The sequence below is a fragment of the Larimichthys crocea genome, chromosome XIX (assembly GCF_000972845.2).
Source record: "Larimichthys crocea isolate SSNF chromosome XIX, L_crocea_2.0, whole genome shotgun sequence".
In the NCBI taxonomy this organism is placed as follows: Eukaryota; Metazoa; Chordata; class Actinopteri; family Sciaenidae; genus Larimichthys; species Larimichthys crocea.
Genome location: NC_040029.1, coordinates 6,541,911 through 6,558,822, shown reverse-complemented (window position 1 = coordinate 6,558,822; position 16,912 = coordinate 6,541,911). Strand labels below are relative to the sequence as shown.

The 16,912-nt window shown below is 39.4% G+C and overlaps 1 protein-coding gene across 1 annotated transcript in view; it reads right to left on the bottom strand.

The window, feature by feature from the left end:
- Nucleotides 1-4,908: 4,908 nt before the first annotated feature.
- ahr2 (aryl hydrocarbon receptor 2) overlaps nt 4,909-16,912 on the bottom strand; it is a 62,408-nt gene continuing 50,404 nt past the window's right edge. The window contains exons 3-11 of the mRNA XM_010741480.3: nt 14,067-14,242; nt 13,894-13,983; nt 9,281-9,404; nt 9,058-9,197; nt 8,696-8,898; nt 8,455-8,564; nt 7,926-8,067; nt 6,007-7,804; nt 4,909-5,682 (exon numbers count right to left, since the gene is read on the bottom strand). Coding sequence (XP_010739782.1) covers nt 5,599-5,682; nt 6,007-7,804; nt 7,926-8,067; nt 8,455-8,564; nt 8,696-8,898; nt 9,058-9,197; nt 9,281-9,404; nt 13,894-13,983; nt 14,067-14,242 — 2,867 coding nt within the window. The 3' untranslated portion in view covers nt 4,909-5,598. The remainder of the gene's footprint in view (nt 5,683-6,006; nt 7,805-7,925; nt 8,068-8,454; nt 8,565-8,695; nt 8,899-9,057; nt 9,198-9,280; nt 9,405-13,893; nt 13,984-14,066; nt 14,243-16,912) is intronic.

Sequence of the window (16,912 nt, the reverse complement as noted above, 5' to 3'; positions counted from 1 at the left end):
GAAATGCTTTTGTTTTAAACCAGGTTCAGCACTTTTGTCTGCTTTAAAGTCACTTTCTTTATTTCTTTCTTTTAATGGGGAGATAGAACTGTCACAACAACTTGCTTTATAATGCAATGTGTCAAAATCAGACAATATAAGACTGTGTTTGATCCCTTCTGGTCCAGTTTAGTCCTGCAGTGGAAACCATTAACGGCCTAACTGGGAACAGATTGTCAAACAGGACCAGATGCATTCAAGTGCAAACATGTTTAGTCCTGCTGTTCACTAACCAAAGTTACAGTGTCATCTAGTGGACAATGCAGGACATCACATTGATAAAAACTATAATAATTATGTTGAATCAACTCAAAAAAGCATCAGCCTAAATTTTCTCAAATTATTTAAATTAAACTGATTTAATTTAAGACTTAAATAGAACAAACTTGTGATTCTTTAGTTAAAATAATGCAATAAACAACATTTAATTCAAGCTCAAAGGCCAGAGCAGATTTTGTGTGATCAGATCACCTTTATTATGGTCAGCATGAAAAGATTGACTCAAACACTCATACACTGATCAAATCCACAAAATATATAAGTTGAAAAGTTACAAAAAAAAAACAACAACAAAAAAACAAAAAAGATAATAAGAGGTTACATATGTTTATGCTGTGCGGAAAATGTACAAAAAATGATAGGCGTGAGTCAGGTTAAGGCAATACAACATTAAAGTACACAATATAGGACAATACGTACTTTGAAAAAAAAAAGAAAAGATAAAAAGAAGACAAATATATATATTTATATACAGGTACACAAAGATACTGCAATTTGGAGCCTTGGCCTCCTGGGGTTTGAAAAAGTATTATAAGTACAAAGGCTTTATTTTTTTTAATCTAGAAGCAAGCAACAAGATATAATTATATTTTTATATTATATTTCGATGAAAGCACTCCAGATTTTAAAGAGAACAGACATTAAGGTGCGCTGTGACACCTCCGAAAAACAAAGAGCTTCATTTTGTACTGAGTCTACAAAATGGATATCATCCATCTGTGGTGATTTTTGGTCTAATTTTTTTTTGGTGAATCTGCTCTCAAGGCACACTTGGTGATTATGTAAAAGCATCTAATAGCATCACTAAAATATCCTCTAAGCTTGTCGCGGATCTGTTGAAACTCAAAAGTTTCAAAAACTAAAGTCCACAAAAGCGCCAACAGTGATCTGCATGGGGAGAAATTTGGGGTTGCTTTTTTAAAATTCACTTCTTCTTCTTCTTTTTTTTTTTTACAAACACTTTGGCTCAATTTTCACTTATTGTTAATATACAAAGATCCGGACTGAATCTTTAGAAACAAAATACTCATGTTTGGTGTCTCAAAGAACAAACTTTGTGGTCGATGAAGAGCAGAAAAACTACTGTCACAATCACCATTAGATTTACGGTATTGATTAAGTTACTCACAGTAATATGGACATTTAGTAGATAACCTACAAGCCTTTAAAGTGAATTAATAATAACAACATGTAAATTAGATATACAGTAGATGCTTTTATAAAAGAGATCTGCACATGATATGAAAATTGAGCCAAAGTAATTGTGACCTAACCTGCCTCCTTTACTTCTACTGCAGTTAGTGGTTTACTACATTCCCCAGAATGCCTTTCAACACATCTAAGAGGAAGGGGGGCAGGTTGTTGCTAATGCAGCGTTCATGTCATATTCATACTACATTCTCATTCTAAGTTTAGTATATACACATATTGTAGTTAATTAAGTATGCACTGTATTACTAAAACGGTATACTGTAGTACACACTGCATGGAATTAGTATGTAGTATAAGAGACTTGTAACTCATGTTCATGTCAACCTTCAACTCATAATTAAGACTAGAAAACTTGTTTATTCTGAAAGTTCAGATAAATCTGACTTATCATGTATACAGACTGTAGTTATCGCAACTTCCCAGCGTCCATGGTGACGTCTTAAAAAGTTGTGTTTTGTTTAAAAACCCAAATATAATCAGGTAACAACGACATAACAATGAAAAGCAGCAAGAGCCTGAAACTACAAAATATTATATATTTTTTAACTATTTATGCTTAAATACTAATTGTTTTAGCTCTTATTCTAATGTTTGCATCATTGGACGACTCAAAAAGGGTAGTATGACTGCAGAGTTGATCATGTGATCGTTAAAAATACTGTGCATCGATTAATATAACACTATATTATACACTATTTACATAAACTGGATTATATTTTGGTTTTATGACTTTAAACGACAGACTTTGGCGTCCATATTTGTTTGTCAGATCCATGATTTCCAGTTTTAAGTGCGACTTGGATGTTGACCTTACACTTTCTCACATGACATGAACGCTGTATTTTTTCCACGTTTGTGAACATCAAAACATCTTCACAGTTTGTGAAACCAAGACTACAATCATTCTGGTCTATTTACTGCTGTTTTCATGTGTAGAAATCATCCTCCACAAACCATCAAAATCATAAAACAGTTGACAGAAACTAGATTTTTCCAGCAGTGTGTCTGTATTCTGTTGTGTCCCTTTGGTATCCTCTAAAGTGAAGCGTCACAGATGGCTTTACCGACGATTTATTTGGTATTTAAGTCAAATATTCAAGTTTTCTGTCACTACTTTTGCAGCTTCTAAAGCTACTTATTCGAGGAGAAATGTTTTTCTAAGTGCTTGGACTAAAATCAGATTTCATGGCTCAGTACTGGATGAAGCGACGCATATTTCTTGCAGTTTGAGGCTTTCTCGCTGTGTTTTCTTTTCAATCTAAGTGCTGAATTGTTTTGTTTTTAAGAACAGACAATCATCAAGAGGTCAATTATTAAAAGGCACTTGGAAGTTTCCACCCCTTTGAAAAAAAAAAACTTTGAAAACTTTTTTTTTCCTTTTTTCTCCTCATTTAAAAATATACAATAGCTGCCTTTAACCGTTTTACTTCTGTGTTTCGCTGCTGGACGATCCGTCGATTAACTCCCTGTCCTGAGCGAGAACGTCGATAAATTAAACCACAAAGACAGAAACAAGAAAAGAGGAAAAGGACGGAGATTTGTTGATGGAAAATATGAATAAAGGGTCCATTCATACAATCAGTGTCTTTTACAGAGAAACTGATTCACATCCTGGTCTTTAAATTTCAGGTTTAAAAGAAAATGAAGGCAGTGAGTGAAGTCGTCTTAGCTTTGACTCTCAGTCTGGGTCTATTTTTATTTTTTTTTAAAAACGACAAATATTATTAATTTGAGTTGAATTCTTGTCAAATCAGCCATAAAGATTGGTTTATGAAAGTATCCAGTCTGTTAAAAGTACTAAAATCATATTAATTTGTGCAATTGTTGTTATCAAATACTTGCTTGAGGAATCTCTTTTTTGTAATAAAGCTCTTAAAGGGTTTGTGACTGATTTTCTCTTTGCTATGCTTTGGCAAACACTTTAAAGGAATAGTGCAAAAACATCACAACGATTGGCTTGGTGAAGTCAAGGCAAGGGCAAGTTTAACTTTGGTTTCATGTATCAACTATCAGTTTCCACTACGCCTTTATTTTCGCTAATATTCTTGGTGGAAATGTGACAACAGACTGTCCCTTTACAGTTTCAAACAGTTCTGTCAGTTTAAGGCACTGTCTGTATTTTTTTCTCTCCCCTACAACAGGAAAACAACAACACAGAAATATTAAAAGAAAAGAAAAAATGAAAACTGGCTCAATGACAAAAGCTCGGACTGAATGCTTTTTTAAAATATATAAAAGAGGCACTAAAAAAGCAGCTGTTTTCACTGAATCATCTCGTGTTAAAATCATCTGTTAGTAGGACGATATTGTGATGCTGTTGTGCGTTTTTTAAAATTTATTTCTATACCCTGTGTGCAAAGCAAATCTCCCTCACTGGGACAGTAAAGAGTTGAAATGAACTTAATCAAAGCACATTTTCAAAAGGACAAAAAACAACAACAAAAAACCCCCCAAAAACAGCAAAATAAAACAATAAAGTCGATATATTTTATCCTTCTGAGCGCTCAACATAGAAAACAGAGTGGCGTTGTTTGCGGGTCAGAGACGGCAAGAGGATTGACAGGAGGATGTCTCAGTGTTTCATTCAGGTTGTGTGTCCACTGTGTGGGAGACAGATGTGGATGCTCAGGGAAGTGAAGGTGAGGAGGATAACCAAGACATGGATTTACCAAAACACCCACTTTGTCCTCATCCTTCATGTCTTAACAAAAACTTATCCAAAGTGGAGGTGATGTGAACGAACAAACGAACAAATGTAAGACGGTTCCAGTAATTTTGTGCGCCTCTAACCTGCTAAGATGAGGTGTGGAGATCTGGTCAGGCCATGCGAGCCTAGTCAGCAGTCGACATGGGAACAAACCACAGAATATCCTCAAAAAGGACAAGCTGAAAGGAAATCAAGGAGCTTTTGGGGGTTACAAGTCTAACTACAGTATAAAGAAACACTCGCCATATGTTTTAAGGATTTCACTTCCACCAACAAATCTCTCCATGAGATCTCATGCAATCATCCAAATGCTTTCACAACACCTGCTCTGACGCTAAACTCCTCAAGCCTCATAAGGCCGACCGGGGAAATCTAAAGACAAAGCAACCTCACTGCTGATCTCTGTTAGCTCTGTCCTCCCTCATGTTTCCTGACGTACTGGTTCCTGCTTCTATAAGCGAGCATAAAAGCGCTTCGGTACATTGTTGGCTCTTCCCTGCAGCCCTCAAAGTGTGTGGTTTCCTCCAGGCACTTAAAATCCAATGTGCTGTTCTTGTTTCTGCCACCAGGAGCACTTCAAAACACATAAATCAGCAGATGGATTCGTCTGTGAAGCATAAATTTCACCGCAGTGCCGCTTCTTAGTTTGTTTTCGCGTTTGGACCAGGCTCAAATCGTACTTGGACAAGTTTTCTGTTGGTTTTACAAGAAGGATGAGGACTGAAAAGTCAGCAGCACACACAGAAAGCATCCAGGCCTGTCTCTCATAAAGTAGATGAGATCGTCTGAAGTCTCACATCTAAATATTCCTGCTTATAAACAGACAAATAAAAGACATTTTGGAGATCTGACGCAGTATATGCAATCATGGGAAAAAGAGGGGACAGTGTTGTTGTATGAATGGCTGACAAAGGTAGAAAAAACATCACAAAAAAACCCAGAAAACGGTTTGCCAGACTTACTTGTATTCGAGTTAAACTTGATCATGAACGCACAAAACAAACCGCTGATTTAGGTCATCCGTTATCTTTTTTTTTTTTTTTGGTACAATCCAACCAGCTCCAAAGAGGGGATTCACACTTTCTCCTTGACAAAAACAAATCAAACTCCAAACGGATTCTTTTTCTTCTCCTCTTCCATAACTGACTCACTTAAAGCGTTCATCACTGTTTCCGAATAAGAAATAAACAAAGAGAAGGAGAGGCGTCCTGGGCTGTCTCCTCGTTCTTCTCGGGCACGTTTCCGTTATTCAGTCTTACTCCGTATTCATGTTTAGAGACAGGAGTCTTTTGCTTCCTTTAAACTACCTTTCAGTCCGAGTTAGGGGTCCTCTGCCGTCCCGAAGTCACAGCGGCTGATTCCTATTTGTTCTCTGAGTAGTATGCGTTCCCATTGGGCAGCGAGAAGGGGAAACCTCCGTTCCTGACGACTGGACAGTTGTTGATCTGTGAAACAATAAAAGACTGATTAGGACTTTCTTATCATTTTATTCTGTTTAAACATAAACATTTTATGAAGATGAGCAGACAACTGTTAAAGGTTATGTTGTTATGTTAATCTGTTACATTATAAAAGCTGCATGACTGTAAACGTCAACATTTTTGTAGGATTTACAGATTACTTTAAAGTAAGAAAATATTTTCTCTGGTCAAGCTCCAAATTGGGAAAATAGGAATGTTATTACTAAACTTCTCGATCTGCACAGGACCCTCAGTATCTGGGAACCTTTTTGTCACCACTGAATTTCTCTCTTCTTTTTTTTTTGTTACCTGTGTCTGTTCACTGAAGTTTAGGTACTGCTGCTGTTGCACCAATAAGGCTTCTGGGTCGAGACCAGTGGTTATCTGGCAGGACAGCACCGCCTCATTAGGATTCGGGATCACTGTCATCTCCGGCACAGATCCGCCTCCGGGAAGACTCTGATAGAAACAAGAGGGCTTGGAGGGAGTCTGACTGTTACCAGGCTTCAGTCTATGGCAGGAGGGCGTCTGAGTGAGGTGCACACTGTTTACAGGCACAGACGGCGAGGCATTTCTAAACATACAACTGCTAGAAGGTGCTAGCGGTTGCGGCCCCATGTTCTGCTGAACAGGATATGTTACATTTGAAGTCTCTGGAGCCCTGAAAATCGGACAGCCGTTGACAGCCTTCTGTGCTGCAATGACTCCAGGAAGAGGATTCCCCTGAAATCCTGACATTTGGTTGAGGCAGGCGCCTGTTAATTGGTGTCCACTTGAGACCAGCTGTTGTGGCTGCTGCTGCTGCTGCTCCAGTGGCCAAGATGGCCTCTGATTCTCGTTGTTTTGTGTCTGGAGAGCAAAGCGACCCTGTAGGCAGCTAGACTTGGAAGGATCTGCAGCAAAACCTGGTTCATTTGAAATATTTTGGGCATATGTTTCTACAAAGTTATCAGCTTGGTTGGGGTTGGGCACAGTGGAGTTCCATTGGTTGCCCTGAAAGTTGAACACAGGATTTGCACTTTGGTTCTGGAGGCCGATTGGTGGGTTTGGTGTCCTCATCTGAAGGTGGTTCTGCATTGGTTGGGCCATTTGGTTGGAGTGAACCTGATTGGCTGAATTTTGCCTGAGCGAGAATGCTTCGAGGTTCTTGTCCTTGGTGGTCACTTGTAGGGTTCTCAGTTGGTTCTGTGTTTGAATGCAAGAGTCGGCCAAGGGGTTAAAGTTAACTGGTGTGCCAAGGTTGGCCATGTTGCCCAGTTGAAGACCAGCAGAAGTTGTGAGTGTTTGCTGTGTGGCAATCTGCTGAAGACTTGGACCATTTAAACCAGAAGAGTCGAACTGAGGAAGAGCCATGTGGGTCAGTTTCGTCGTCCCCAGGCCTGGAGTCGGTTGTCTTGCTATCATCTGCCCTCCGTTTGGTATCTGGGGCTCCAAAGGCCAGCCGAAGTCCTGCTCCTCAATCTCACTCAGGTCAGGATTGTGGTTTTGAAGGTCCAAATTGGAGAGCGGTGGTATACCATCCAGTTCATCTGGCAACTTCAGCCCGCCCTCCCTCTGGAGCTGCTCCTCAACGTAAGACAGGATGTCATTGCTGAGGATATCGTTCAGGTCTTCGGTAATCTCGCAGCTGCTGGTGCTCATCTTCAGTAGGGTACTCTCCCAGCTTTTCAGCTCATCAAGCCCCACATCCAGGGTGTTTACGATGTTGCTGTCTCCGAGGATCTGCTGCAGGGTTTCCATCATATCCTGAACTGTAGCCTCAGACTTCACCAGGCTTCCCACAACAGGTTTGGTTTTAGGTTCCATCCAAATATCTCCAGGAACACTGACTGTCGCGTGGCTGTCCTTGAAGGCGTCATCATTGAAGGAGTTGAGGGTGTTGGCATTGTTGTGTTCACAGTAGAGTGACTGGTCCTGATTCAGCATGCAGCCCAGGATGGAGTTGGGGCTGATAGAGTAGCTGTCCAGCTTCCTCTGCTTGGGGGAAGAACACATGTTGGGAGGCTCGACAGTTGGGGTAATGTCGTACAGCAACGCCTCTCCGGTGGCAAAGTTAAATGGCAACTGCAGCTGACGTAAGCGCAGCTGTTCTTCCCCTTCTTCATTTCTGTGACAAAAAAACAAGAGTGGGTTGATAATGGCCGTGGTGTTAATGACATTTTCTTCATTCATTCAAACACATTAAAACATTAAAACCCACCCTCCTAGCTCTTCGTATTTTAACTTACGTCAAAGCTTTCTGCCGGGCCACGATGAAGTCTGGTTTCCCTCCTTTAAAGACCAACCTGGCGTTGGACTGGACCCAGACCCACTTCCCTGTTTTGGTCAGAAGCCTGAAGACGGTGAAACCAGTTTCTCCTGTTTTTATCACTGGAGATAGATAAAGAAAGAGTCAGATATATTTATCTATATATACATTTATACATCAACTTCAAATATGTTTGTCTTGTGTAAATGTCAGACTGATGTAAATGTGCGTCTTGTTTTTTCACATTCTAACATCACTGTAATCCTTTAAGTAGGGATACCCAGATGGATTGTAATTGGTGAAATTCAATAGAAATGTGTGATTAAGCTTCCAAGTTGACGATCATGAAAACCAATCGCTGATGCACATTGTATTTACCGTGACAGGGGATAAAGCCCAAATGTATAAAAAAATTCAGACAAATTCCCAGTGTGATATCTTTAAATTATTAATTTGAACTCCAAAAGTTTTCAATGTGAAAGGAACAGTAGCAAATTCTTCAGACTTACTTTTGAGGTGCTGGTCAGCGCAGTACATCATGTCTGCAGCATGGATGAAGTTGTAGCCTGAACCTTTCATACAGAGCTCTATTTCACTGTAACCCAGAACCACCTTCCCTCTGCAGAGGAGAAAAAAAGTTACATATAAGTAAGGTATTAACATTAATTGTGTGTGTTTTGTGTGGGTGTCTTGGCTTAAATTATCATAAAATCTTAAACAACCAGTTTCGACCCCTGCGTGTGCACCTACCGCGCATCGACGCCAGTAGGCGTGAAGTCCAGCTTGTGTTTGGTCTGGAAGATGAGCGTCTTGGTGCGGATCTCCACGATGGATGGCGGCTGCATCGGTGTGGCAATGGCGAACAGAGCGAGCTGTGGGGGAATCAACGTCCCGTCCTCAGACACGCGGTTCTGACCGTGGATGAATTTCAGGCGGCCACGGAAGTTCAGGGCCTAGAGACAAGCAAAGGATCGAGAGCTAAATTAACCTACATGTCAGGGTTCATCGGCAATCTAAGACCTCAGTAGGTTCCAAAAGGTTGGTCTGGTGTACTTTTGTAGTTGTTCTTTATGAGCAGTAAACTGTCAATCTTTGCCGATTGTGTGTTTTACCAGGAAGCCGGATGAGTTGTCGAGCAGGCAGCGGAAACGACAGCAGAAGTTTCTCTCCAGGAAGGACGAGTTTTCTGGGGGGACGGTCTGTGGGTCGTATGTCATCAAGTTGCTGCTGACCTCTGCGGAGTTCTGCTCACCTGCAGGGAGTACGAAGTATTTATAAGCACAAAGTGTGTTGCTCAGTTGTAATACACAAGTATGTGTGTGTGTAGTGACTTACTGGGACTCTCTGTGCTGTCTTGCTGCCTGTGATTTGGGGTGAAAGCAAAGTGAAGCTGCTGTCTGAACAGAGCTCGGTCGTCTGTGTGGATCAGCTCGAACACGCTCTGATGGACGACATCCGACTGAAAACAGAGAAACAAATCATCATTTCTCTATGTTTTCAACTGTACAGTGTATAAAAAAACATCATTGTCCAAAACAAAATGATTAAATCACTGTTTTTTAAATTATATATGGTCATTTGAAGCATGTGACAGTGTTTGTGTTGTGTGTATTTATTGTTACAACAATGATTTAATCTCAGCAAGACAATTACTTGGTCAAATATAGGGGAGGGAAATTACCTTTGGGTGTTTTTATTAATATATTTTTAATAAAAAGTACTTTTGTATCATTAAAGATGGTATACAATGCAAAGTAATGCAAAGTTGTCACTATATATGTCATATCAAACTATACTGCATTGTCCTAACACAAGTTTCAACACGAGTTTAAGGACAGGATTTAAAATTTGCCCATTAAAACAATGAAATACAATCGTGAAAAGCAAATGTGGTAAAGTATAGTCATTGTCAACATACCAAATTCATAATATGTAAAATAAAAAATAATAATAATCGCCTTAAATATATAGACAAATCCCAGCAGGATAATTATAATAATTCACTTTGATTTATGTAACATCTTTGTGAAGCAGTAATAAATGCTGACCTCACTTTAACAGTTTATTAATATTTATTAATGCACTCCTCAAACCTCTTTTTAAACACAAGAGGGAGAAATAGTTGAGGCGCGCCGCCTCCCCGAAGGTTGATTCATTCTGTCCCATAAGCTCTTTGGCTGATCTCCAGTCAGTATGGGTATATTAGCCTGGAAGACTTGGCTGCACCGCACGGCTTGGCAGCAGAAACATAAATGTTGATGCTTAGGGTCATGTAGGACTTCCCACAGCAGAAATAAAGTCAGAGATTTACTCTCCACAGAAAGCAAGGGGGGGGAAAAAAACACTAATCAACACAACATCGTTTTCATTATTTCTCTCACTCATGAATGTACGAAACAAAATGATGATTTGGGTGAAAATCTGATTAAAATAACTATTTATTACAATAAGTAGTAGCAGCAGTACTTTAGGTTTGTAACAGCTGGCTGTGGTAGTAGTACTGGTTAAGTTGTAGTGATAGAATTAAGAATTATAGCAGTAGCAGCAGTAAGTAGTAATAACTGCAATAGAAGAAAAAGTAGCAGTAGTACTAGTACTAGCATATGGAGTAGTGGCATTGTGTTTCAGGACTACTTATAATGCTTCAGGACTAGTTATAGTGTTTCAGGACGAGTTAACGTGTTTCAGGACGTGTTACAGTCTCCTGTTGACCTCAGCCCTTGTTTGGATGAGTGTTTTGTTGCCGTGCTCCTCCAGTGTTTGTGATGGTGAGCTGTGTTAAAGACCGATGATACAAGTGTAAAAACACACAATCTGTGTGAACAATGCTCTGAGCCCTGAAATACCGTCGAGTGGATGAATGCCACCGACTCCAGGCTGAGAACACAGAGACACTGTTGTGCTGAAGGGCCGAGGTGCTGAGAGAACCACACCTCTGGGCTTCTTTCTCTTACTCAACCGTCGACAAACAAACCTGACACAAAACCCTCCTTTGTCAACGGTGCTGAAAAACGACTTCAAACTGCTCACCAGGCTTTGTTGAGTTCAAAGCAACCCTAAAGTCGGGATTTATGAGCAGGAGAGGTGAGATTGAACTTTTTGCCACTATAGAAACAGTGGTGAGTTAAAATTATGATTAATCTAAACGGCCTCCAAAGCGTTCACCCCCTTTTTATCTACTCTATAACTGATAAATAGAATTTATAATGGTTATTAAGTCAAATCAGCTGGTGAATTTATGGCTTTACCAGCCTGCAGCCTAGAGAACAAAAAGTCCCTGATTAGCATCCTGACTGCAGTTTGTGTCGTGAAAACTGTGGTGTGTATATGAGTGTGTGAGCTGTTTACCACGTGTACTCTCCCCAGGCAACGTTTTTTCTCCCTGCCCGACTGCAGACATCTTTAACCCCGGTTCAAACGGATGTGTTTACAAGTCAAGAGTTCACAGCCAACAAAGCAGTTCAGTTCTCATGCGTACACACACACACACACGCACAGTACAACAGCCACACACAGTACAACAGCCACACACACTTACACAGACACATGACTCACATATGTTTCACCCCTCTGACCTTTCTGTGTGTGAACTACTCTGAAATGTGTAAAATGATCCTCGTGTTTACTGTCCATGAATTCAGCAAAAAAAAAAAAAAAAAAGCATTTTAGATTCAGCATGATGTAGTTGTAGTAAAGTGCTTAAGATATGGAGTATTTGGTTAGTGTTTATACCATATAGGGTAGGTTCAAGTGAAGAGCTGAAACAAGTTGATACTGTCAAATGACGTGTTTAAGGTCATGAAGGTGAGATATGAGAGTTTAAAATACTGTTAAAGTTCCAGCAACTACTGTAAGTCCAAAACATACCGTCCAACCCGTGACTCCAGCTGAAAGCGCTGAAGGATTGTACAGATGTTTCAGCATGTTTTTGCTTCATTAACTAAAGTAAACTTGACTGATTATATTTAAATCTACCTTTAATTTTAGTTGTTTTCTGCAAACATATTATGTCCTGTAATCAAGGTGGATCCTCTTTTGAATCTTTTCTTAAAACTCGCTTTTTCTGATGCAATTATATTTTATGCTTTGGATTTTATCTCCTTTTATTATTATTGATACCCAAATCGATCATTATTGACTTTTGCAATGGGGAGATCGAGATTAATCAGAAAACCTGGATGAGTTTTGAGTCGATGATAGCAAGAAAGTTTACCAAAACAAGTATTTATTTATGTTTTAATTTATGGTCTAATTTTAGTAGATCATGTGTGTAGATGCTCTGCTTCAAGCTGGGACCAGACGTTTCTCTGGATGTCAGTTTTTGAGCCAGGACAAAGACCAAAATGTGTCCTACAACTGACAAGATAAACTTTGTTTTTAGCCTCCAGTTGTTAATCTTTTGTGACTTCAACCAGCCAGTTAGGAGGAGAGAGGGCTCCTCAAAAACATGCACATAAATCAGTGTGACTGATTTTGGTTTAATCTAGTTCTATGATGCAATTCATGTATGTTCGATATGTAACAGACACATTAAAATGTAGTTTATTCACATATGATTAATACAATGTGTCATTTTTGTTGTGGACTACTGCAAATTTCTGTTTTGGTCATTATTTATATGTTCTACTACAAAATAGTCCTGTATCGTTGTCTGTATCTTAATATATTGTGTACAGAAACATGTAGCACACTTCCTGCTTCAAATTTGATTTACCGTACCTACCGTAGTTGTGCGCAGAGATTTTCTGTGTGATTTCGAGTGCGCTCTATTCCAGTTTAACCTCCAAATAAAGTGTTTTTGATTATCTGGAAACTGTTTGTTTACATTCTAGCTCATCCTGTTGGGACTCCTATTTAGTAATCGATCTCAGCAGAGTACAAAGTTGTTATAAGTTATGGACAAATTTGTTGTGAGAAAATCAGAATCCCCTTTTGGAGAGAGCAAAACAACACTTTACATAATCCCTTTGTTGAGATCTGTGATTGTTTTATTGTTTGTTGTAATAAATGTGATGCTTTTGGGCAGCTAAAGGACTTTACTGTAATTGTCGGAGGATGAACCGCAAGGCAGAGCTCAAAACAAACCGTGCTTGTAACAGGATGTGACAGACAAGAACAACATGTCCACTGTGATAGATTTAAATCTCTGCAAGCCGATTTTCATAGCGTACAAACATGAAGCGAGGAGGATGAAGGTAGGAGATAGGTATAAAGCATGCAGCAGAGTGTGTCTTTAGAGGGTGTTTTATTAAGAGGAAACAGGTTGTTGTGCAGTAAAGAGATATTTCCGCACACAGCCTCGTCCTCACAGTGGGTGATTTTATCATTTCTGGTACAGATAACTGCTCTCAAGTTAAAAAAAAAACAACAGCACCCAGCTGGAAGTAACATTTGTATTTTCTCCACCCTGACTCAAAGGGATAGGAAAAAAAAAACAGCCAAGAAGCCTTTGATTTCTCACGTTGTGTCACTCCTATAAACCAGAGGCGTTGGGTAACATTCAGCAATATTTAACGGTTGCTTAGTGAGACACTTTCATCATCGCTTTTTTTTTTTTAAAACAAAGAAGCCACAGAAAAAAACAACTCCAGTTGCAGTTTTATATTTAAATGTGACATGCAAGGACAGATAGCTTATAATAATTGACTACCAATTATTAGTCTTATAATTATGTTTATATATCTGATATCTTGTTCTGTTTTATTTTTATTTTAAAGATGTATAGTTGAGATTTTTATGCACTTGACTTGTTTAAAGATGCATTTTGCACGGACATTTTATTTTGTTAAGTATTTTGTTGAAGTTTCAGCAACCACTGTAAGTTTGGGAAACCACCATGTCCATCCAGGGACCTCCAGCTGGTAGTGTTGCCTGTTTTGAAGAATCTGCATCTGTTTTGGCTCCTTTCACTATTATTGTTTATTGACCATCAGTTCAACTTGATTTACCTGGTGGAAGCCGAGGAAGTCCTGGATAGTGGGGGATGTGTAGAAGACGTAGCCTTCAGCTGTCACCACCAACACAAAACCGTTCAGCGCCTAAAGACCAAAAAACAATTAGGTTACGAGCTTATTTCTTGTAGACTGTCTGCTATCCGTTACACAAACATCTAAGGTGTTACCTGAAGCAACAGGAGTCCCTCAGAGAAGCTGACTCCGTCGATGGAGGTCACTTGAGGAGCGCCAGCGGTAGCGGAGGCTGTGGAGGACGAAGGCAGCACGCTTGGGCCATTTCCCCCGTACATCAGGCTCCGCTCGCTGGTCCAGCTGGTGCCGTTCTGGCCTTTCTTCATGGTGGCTGGAAGGGAAGGCAACAGAAGACCGGTCAGCTTTTTTAATTTAACCTCTATGAACAAATTAAAGAACAGATCAGGTTATTTTGATTTGTTTCTGTTGTTTATTTGTATCTTTCGGTTCAACTTTGACCCTTTTCTGAGAAAAACACAGAAGAAGAAACCACAGACAGGAACTGAAACTAACTTTAGAAACAAGTCTTACTTTTCTCCACCCAGTGGACAACATTTCAAGACACGGTTAAAAAAGTTTTGGGTCTTGCAGCACCCCTTCCGGCTACAAACAGCTGATTGTGTTTACAAAACTATCTATCTATCTGGAGAAAGGAGAAGCGCTAAGTGAGAAAAACAGAAGAGGAACACAACATCTCATCAGGGTGGAGCGCCTGATGTTTCCTGTCGTCTTACAACACCGTCATTTAACTCTTCCTCCTCTTCCTCCTCTGGCTTATCAAGCAGCTCTTAACAAAGAGAAAAATAACCCGGGCTGAGCACCCTAAAATATCCTCTCATGGAGGAAGCAGGTGGATTTTGGGAGGAAAGGAGTTAAAGAATGATGACGGATGAACTGATGGAGGAGAAAGAGAAGGATACAGTCATCTTCCTCTAGATTTTTGACATATTTTAGAGTTATTTTTAAAGAATTTGAGTTTACATTCAACTGGAAACATAACTCAAAACATCAAATACGCCCCACAAACTTACTAAATGTGCCGTCTTGGCTGGTCTTCCTTATTATAGTCTGCTTGTGCTTGTGATGAAACTCGTGTGGTGCTGCATTAGAAATAGTTTTCGCTTTATTTTATGTCTCTGAGGCTTTGATGTTGCAAAGAAAGTCGCCAAAGTATTTGAACGTGGGTGTTGAACTCTACACATTATATTATCTATGGTGGTGTTTCTTTGTTAACATGTGCGGAAGCTTTTTGTGGTCTAACCGGAGCTTAAATTGCACCAGTGATCAGTCAATATCCATCCGGCTGATTTACTTCTTGCTTCGTGGTGTCTCTTTTTTGGAGTGTTGGTGAGTGACAAGGCCAGAGCGTGCAGCCATGTGAGGTTCAGCTGCTTGATAAGAGTTTTGAAGTACAAATTATGACAAGTTTGTGCCCTCTAAATGATGCTTTTTGCTGTTAAAGCTGCGACGACTGGTCGACTAATCGCCAAAAGCCAGACTTTCAGTGACACACACACACACACACACACACACACACACACACACACACACACACACACACACAGTGCATGGAGGCTGGCTCAGCCCAGTCCTTGTTAAACTCCGGGCCAAACGAGGATAACAGGCAGAGCCACAAAATTACCCGTTGGCCTCTGCGTTTTCCCCTGCGGACCAAGCTCAGCAGGGAGACGGCCATTTTGGAAGACGAGAATCATGTGAAGTGGTCGACGAAGGCCTCAGACACTGACGGGGGGAGAGACTCCGAATCGATCTGGATCGAGTTGGGTTTTTTCTCTAATAGACTCGTGTGTGCAGAAGAGTTTTTGTTCCTAAATGAGATCCGATGGAAACATGCAGCGTCTTCTCCAACAAAACCATTACAAAGAGGATTTCATGTATAATTTTGAGATACTGGATAATAACCCTCTGATTACAAGTTATAACTGCATGAAAAAGTTATTTTGAAATTAGAAATGTTCCTGTTTCTTTACGGTGATTATATGTGACAGGCTCGGCTCTGAAATAGGATCTTTAAAAAAACGACAGCAAGAAACTTTCAGTGAGGTTTGGTTTGTAAAAGGGACATCGAACTCTTTAAATGTAGTTGTTTTTGTGTGCGTTTCAATCCAGGCTTTCTCAATTATGTCTGAAGATCATAACATTTCTTTTCATTTTTGGAAATAATCTGTGAATTCTTAATATTTTCAGTGATGCAAAGGCCACTTCACATGCAAATAAACTATCTTATTGTCTTATATCTTAAACATTTCTGCTGTATAAAGGTGAAACAACAGTTTTTACAACCTTGAACCTTTCTATATTAGTATTTTGAGTGATAGTCAAGAGTTGAGTTCCTGCTAAAAAAAAAACATCAGACCATGCATGTGTGGTAAAAAGTTTAAAGGTACGAAACTAAAAGACAAAACTTGAAGTCATCGAATGTGGCGTGAAGTATTTTGGGTTTTGTAGTTGACTTATGTCTGTAGATCATAACATTTCCTTTAAGTTTTTAAAGAGTCTGTGGATTATTGATATTTTCAGTGATTTACAGGCATTCAGGACTACTTTACATAAAATAAACTGTATTAGTCTTATTTGTTAAACATTTCAGCTGTATAAAGAGTGAAACGACAGTTTTCACAACCTTAAAGATTTCCACATTAGTATTTTGAGAGATTATCACATAAATTTGTACATTTCTTTAATTTTAGACAGCTTTTTGACAGCTTTATATACTTTGTTAAACCAACAAAATTAGTATTTGAGACAATGCATGTGCAGTAAAAACAGTTCAAAGGTGCTAAACAAAGACAAAACTTAAAGTCATGAAAGATCAAGTTTTTTAAGATCTCTAACCACTTCTTTGAAGAAAATGACTGCTGACATGAAAAAGTGGAAAACATTTGAGTGTTTCAACTTATTAGTTATTTTAGGTTTGGTGCTCATCCAATCAGCGGAGATGGAGGCGAGACGTCCAAGTTTTTGGGGGATTTAAAGCATT